The sequence below is a fragment of the Babylonia areolata genome, chromosome 35 (assembly GCF_041734735.1).
Source record: "Babylonia areolata isolate BAREFJ2019XMU chromosome 35, ASM4173473v1, whole genome shotgun sequence".
NCBI classification, from domain to species: domain Eukaryota; kingdom Metazoa; phylum Mollusca; class Gastropoda; order Neogastropoda; family Buccinidae; genus Babylonia; species Babylonia areolata.
The window spans coordinates 902,501-910,000 of record NC_134910.1 but is presented as its reverse complement, the minus strand read 5'-3'; the positions used below and the strand labels follow the sequence as shown (position 1 = coordinate 910,000).

General features: G+C 47.8%; 1 protein-coding gene across 11 annotated transcripts in view; it reads right to left on the bottom strand.

Annotated features, from left to right (window-relative positions):
* Nucleotides 1–7,500, bottom strand: part of LOC143278152 (uncharacterized) — a 189,149-nt gene that overhangs the window by 38,054 nt on the left and 143,595 nt on the right. For all 11 annotated transcript variants that reach the window (XR_013053848.1, XR_013053849.1, XR_013053850.1 and 8 more), the window contains 2 exons: nucleotides 4,955–5,275; nucleotides 654–927 (listed from right to left, as the gene is read on the bottom strand). Coding sequence is in view for 8 of the 11 variants with exons in the window: in XM_076583184.1 (XP_076439299.1) it covers nucleotides 654–927; nucleotides 4,955–5,275 (595 nt within the window). In the remaining 3 variants the exon portion in view is untranslated. The remainder of the gene's footprint in view (nucleotides 1–653; nucleotides 928–4,954; nucleotides 5,276–7,500) is intronic.

Below are 7,500 nucleotides of genomic sequence, written 5' to 3'. Positions count from 1 at the left end.
CATCATCTCTGTGACACACCACAGTCATCATCATCATCATCATCATCATCATCATCATCATAATCATCTCTGTGACACGCCACAATCATCATCATCATCATCATCATCATCATCATCATCATCTCTGTGACACACCACAGTCATCATCATCATCATCATCATCATCATCATCATCATCATCTCTGTGACACACCACAGTCATCATCATCATCATCATCATCATCATAATCATCATCATCTCTGTGACACACCACAGTCATCATCATCATCATCATCATCTCTGTGACACACCACAGTCATCATCATCATCATCATAATCATCTCTGTGACACGCCACAATCATCATCATCATCATCATCATCATAATCATCTCTGTGACACACCACAATCATCATCATCATCATCATCATCATCATAATCATCTCTGTGACACACCACAGTCATCATCATCATCATCATCTCTGTGACACATCTCAATCATCATTATCTCTGTGACACAACAAAATCATCATCATCATCATCTCTGTAACACATCTCAATCATCATCATCATCTCTGTGACACACCACAATCATCATCATCAGACAGGTGATCAACATTCTAGCCCAACACACACCACAACAAAAAACAAACCAACCAACAAACCCGACGCACCTTTCAAATCATCGGGCAGGGCCATCTCCTTGTCAAACCCCTCCTCATAGATGTCATCATCATCGTCGTCATCGTCCAGAACCAGCTCATCATCGACGGAGAGGTTAGCGGGAAGTTTGATCAGCGGGGACCGGGCTCTCCGCTCGTCTGCCGCCTGTCGTGACTCCTCCAGCCGCCGCTTGTAGTCACTGCGGAGAGAGGCGCGACTCCGGGCCGAGGCCTCCCGCAGATCGTCTTCCACGTCTCCGCTCACCTTGATCATGGCGTCGGGGGTCTGGGGGGGCAGGGGGAGTGGGGGGGGGGGGGGGGGGGGGGGGAGCAGGTAATCAGCGTTCAGCTCAGTGTTGATGAGGTTTATGGTGATGGTGATGATGAGAGTGGCTGTGGTGGTGGTGGTTGTAATGATGATGATAAACACAACAACAACAACAATAATAATAATAATAATAATAAAATTCTTTTAAAAAAAATGATAATAATCATCATCATCATCTACATACAACGAAATCCCAATGATTATGATGGTGATAGTAATATGATGAAGACAAAGATGAAAATATTGATGATGATAGAACGTAATTATTACCACCACCACCACCTCCTCCTCATCTTCATCATCAGCATCAAAAAAAGAAAATTCTAATGTTAATTACAGAAAACCCACACAATCAGCAGTTTTGATGGGGCAAGGAAATACTGGTTCCTTCAGAAAGAAACACGAATTATCCCATGCACTGAAGAGATTCAGTTTCCATCATCAAAGCGTTCCTTCAGAAAGAAACACGAATTATCCCATGCACTGAAGAGATTCAGTTTCCATCATCAAAGCGTTCCTTCAGAAAGAAACACGAATTATCCCATGCACTGAAGAGATTGTTTCCATCATCAAAGCATTCCTTCAGAAAGAAACACAATAGCGGGATTCGAACCCAGGCCCTGTATTGGCAGCTGAGCGTCTTAAGCGTTCTGCCACCTTCCTCCTCAAACTGAAACTGAAACATCGATCAATGAAGAGCACAAACTGATCTTGATCACACCACACCCCTGATCAATAAGACTGCACAATGCTTATCAGCACTTCATATTTCACTGCACAAACCAGTACTGAGTAACCAAGACTTCAATAACCTGATCAATAAGACTGCACAATGCATATCGGCACTTCATATTTCACTGCACAAACCAGTACTGAGTAACCAAGACTTCAATAACCTGATCAATAAGACTGCACAATGCATATCGGCACTTCATATTTCACTGCACAAACCAGTACTGAGTAACCAAGACTTCAATAACCTGATCAATAAGATTGCACATTGCATATCGGCACTTCATATTTCACTGCACAAACCAGTACTGAGTAACCAAGACTTCAATAACCTGATCAATAAGACTGCACAATGCAGATCGGCACTTCATATTTCACTGCACAAACCAGTACTGAGTAACCAAGACTTCAATAACAAAAGGCGACCATGGAGCAAGGTAAAACGATTCTATTCCTACAACAACCAAGATGATCAACAGAAACTGGTGCTGACACGACGAAAGGGGAGGGTGGAGAGAGGAGGGGGCGTGGGGGAGGGTGGAGAGAGGAGGGGGCGTGGGGAGGGTGGAGAGAGGAGGGGGCGTGGGAGGGGTCGTGGGGGAGGGTGGAGAGAGGAGGGGGCGTGGGGAGGGTGGAGAGAGGAGGGGGCGTGGGGGAGGGTGGAGAGAGGAGGGGGCGTGGGGAGGGTGGAGAGAGGGGGGTGGGCCAGGGTGGAGAGGGGGTGGTGGAGGAGGGTGGAGAGAGGGGGTGAGGGTGGGAGGAGAGAAGGGTGCACACCATGTGACACAGGGAGGTTAAACCAAGGGCAGGTCCTTTCATCGACTGTTCAACATAAAATAAAACTTTCCTGGATAGCCAGAGTCAACATGGAGGGTGCAAGCCTTACAGACTGACATCACCATGACAACGATGATGACGACATCAGTTCTTGTCACGACACACAGGGTACAAGCCTTACAGACTGACATCACCATGACAACGATGATGACGACATCAGTTCTTGTCACGACACACAGGGTACAAGCCTTACAGACTGACATCACCATGACAACGATGATGACGACATCAGTTCTTGTCACGACACACAGGGTACAAGCCTTACAGACTGACATCACCATGACAACGATGATGACGACATCACCTCTTGTCACGACACACAGGGTACAAGCCTTACAGACTGACATCACCATGACAACGATGATGACGACATCACCTCTTGTCACGACACACAGGGTACAAGCCTTACAGACTGACATCACCATGACAACGATGATGACGACATCAGTTCTTGTCACGACACACAGGGTACAAGCCTTACAGACTGACATCACCATGACAACGATGATGACGACATCACCTCTTGTCACGACACACAGGGTACAAGCCTTACAGACTGACATCACCATGACAACGATGATGACGACATCACCTCTTGTCACGACACACAGGGTACAAGCCTTACAGACTGACATCACCATGACAACGATGATGACGACATCACCTCTTGTCACGACACACAGGGTACAAGCCTTACAGACTGACATCACCATGACAACGATGATGACGACATCACCTCTTGTCACGACACACAGGGTACAAGCCTTACAGACTGACATCACCATGACAACGATGATGACGACATCAGTTCTTGTCACGACACACAGGGTACAAGCCTTACAGACTGACATCACCATGACAACGATGATGACGACATCAGTTCTTGTCACGACACACAGGGTACAAGCCTTACAGACTGACATCACCATGACAACGATGATGACGACATCAGTTCTTGTCACGACACACAGGGTACAAGCCTTACAGACTGACATCACCATGACAACGATGATGACGACATCACCTCTTGTCACGACACACAGGGTACAAGCCTTACAGACTGACATCACCATGACAACGATGATGACGACATCAGTTCTTGTCACGACACACAGGGTACAAGCCTTACAGACTGACATCACCATGACAACGATGATGACGACATCACCTCTTGTCACGACACACAGGGTACAAGCCTTACAGACTGACATCACCATGACAACGATGATGACGACATCAGTTCTTGTCACGACACACAGGGTACAAGCCTTACAGACTGACATCACCATGACAACGATGATGACGACATCACCTCTTGTCACGACACACAGGGTACAAGCCTTACAGACTGACATCACCATGACAACGATGATGACGACATCAAAAGCTAGTGTCACAGACATGGCAGCGACGACCAGTTCAACCAGCTCTGTTCAAAGGCTGGTGTTCCAGAACTAACACTGTACACTGCATGATGAAGGAAGTATAGGGTTAGTACAGAGGTCACGGTCATCCACACACACACACACACACACACACACACACACACACCATACCACACCACACCATCCAACAACAGACAGTCTGTGGGAAGAAAAAAGCTAGCCAACACCAACACTGCAACAGACAGCCTGTAGGAAGAAAAAGCTAGCCAACACCAACACCAACACTGCAACAGACAGCCTGTAGGAAGAAAAAGCTAGCCAACACCAACACCAACACTGCAACAGACAGCCTGTAGGAAGAAAAAGCTAGCCAACACCAACACCAACACTGCAACAGTCTGTAGGAAGAAAAAGCTAGCCAACACCAACACCAACACCAACACTGCAACAGTCTGTAGGAAGAAAAAGCTAGCCAACACCAACACCAACACTGCAACAGACAGCCTGTAGGAAGAAAAAGCTAGCCAACACCAACACTGCAACAGACAGCCTGTAGGAAGAAAAAGCTAGCCAACACCAACACTGCAACAGACAGCCTGTAGGAAGAAAAAGCTAGCCAACACCAACACCAACACTGCAACAGACAGCCTGTAGGAAGAAAAAGCTAGCCAACACCAACACCAACACTGCAACAGACAGCCTGTAGGAAGAAAAAGCTAGCCAACACCAACACCACAACAGACAGCCTGTGGGAAGAAAAAGCTAGCCAACACCAACACCGACACCAACAGCAACACCGACACCACCCTAACCTTAGACAGAAGAGGCTGCGCCAGCCTAGACGTGTTAGTGCTATCATAGTCCTCCACCACCGCCGGGGCCGCCACCCCAGCAGCCTGGCTCTGGCAGCGGGAAGCCGCCTCGTTCTCATCATCAAGGGGAAGCGTCCCCTGCCGCTCCACCCCCACCACCACCTCGTCAGCAGCCTGGAGGTCCTCACCAGTGCTGTCTCTCTCCGCCACATTACTCACTTCCTCCTTCGCTTCCGCTTCTGCCGGGTCCTTTCCGTCTCCCGTGGCGACGACCTCGACCTCCGCCAGGGGTGTCTCCAGCTGATCGTGGGCAGGAAGGGACCCCGCGGTGGCGGCGGTGGGCGGGGGAGGGAGGGAGGGGGTGGACGCGGCGTCGTCCCGGTCAGGGGTGGTGGTGGTGAGGGGCGGGGGAGGGAGGGAGGGGGTGGTGGTGGTGGTGGTGAGGGGCGGCAGGTCGTGCAGGTTCTCCAGCAGGGCCTGGCGGTCGTCCTCCTCCCCCTCTCCTTCCCTCGTCACCCCTCCTTCTCCCTCATCCTCCGTCTGTCAGAGCGGGTGGGGGTGGGGGTGAGTGACCAACATAAACAGCACTTAGAATCATCTGGCTGGACGACCGTGTGGAACAACAACAACAACAACAAACAAACAAACAAAAACAAAACAACAGCAGCAACAACAACAAACAAACAAAAACAACCAATCAATCAACCAACCAACCAAAAACAACAACAACAAAAGAAACAAAACATCAACTGATATGACAACACAGGCGCCTCCAACCATGACAGCCCTAAGACAGAGAGACAGAGACAGAGACACACACACACACACACACACACACACACACACACACACACAGGGACAGACAGAGAGAGATGAGACAGACACAGGCGGACAGAGACAGACAGACATATAGACAGACGAGAGAGAGAGAGAGAGAGAGAGAGAGAGAGAGAGAGAGAGACAGACAGACAGACAGACAGACAGTCCGGGCGATACAGACAGAATGACCGACTGACGGACAGACAGAGCGAGACATACAGACAACAGATATTTGGAAAGAGAGAGAGAGAGAGAGAGAGAGAGAGAGAGAGAGAGAGAGAGAGAGAGAGAGAGAGAGGCAGACAGACAGCCAGCCAGCCAGACGGACATATGGACAGGCAGATAAAGAAGTATGGCATTATAGTGGTCAGTACAGTGTGTGCCAGATTCCACAGTGTGTGCAGGTCAGCTTTTGAGGGACAGTGCCAGTGTCTTCACCACAACCACGTGTACACACACCTCATCACAGCAACTACACACACACACACACACACACACCTCATCACAGCAACTACACACACACACACACACACACACACACACACACACACCTCATCACAGCAACCACACACACACACACACACACACACACACACACACACACACCTCATCACAGCAACCACACACACACACACACACACACACACACACACACACACCTCATCACAGCAACCACACACACACACACACACACACACACACACCTCATCACAGCAACTACACACACACACACACACACACTCACACACACCTCATCACAGCAACTACACACACACACACACACACACACCTCATCACAGCAACTACACACACACACACACACACACACACCTCATCACAGCAACTACACACACACACTCACACACACCTCATCACAGCAACTACACACACACACACACACACACACACACACACCTCATCACAGCAACTACACACACACACACACACCTCATCACAGCAACTACACACACACACACACACACCTCATCACAGCAACTACACACACACACACACACACACCTCATCACAGCAACTACACACACACACACACACACACACACACGCACACACACACACACACACACCTCATCACAGCAACTACACACACACACACACACACACACACACACACACACACCTCATCACAGCAACTACACACACACACACACATACACCTCATCACAGCAACTACACACACACACACACACACACACACACACACACACACACGCACACACACACACACCTCATCACAGCAACTACACACACACACACACACACACACACACACACACACACACACACCTCATCACAGCAACTACACACACACACACACACACACACACACACACCTCATCACAGCAACTACACACACACACACACACACACACACACACACACACACACACACACACACACACACACACATATATATATATATATTATATATATATATATAGACATATATATAGATATATATATATATATATATATATATATATATATATATATATATAGACATATATATATATATATATATATATATATATATATATATATATATATATAGACACACACACACACACACACACACAGAGACAAAGACAGAGAAACACCCAGACACACAGACACACACATACACAGACACACAGACACACACACATTACAGGAATGTTACACCATGGTAGTGAAGTCCAATGGTAAAAAATTCAGCTTGAAGAAAAACACACCGGTAACTCGGAGTTACATAAGAATATACAGAAAATGTACGGTTTCATGGGAAAACATTTCCAAAATGATTTTCGAAAGAGACAAATCATTTCTCTAATCTGCAGATGGAAAAGGAGGAGTTTGTATTATACTCCATGTTTGGTGTTACATATACTTACCATGTCAAACTGATGCAAACTAGGCCTATGGTTTGCTCTGTTTGGCCAAATTTCGCG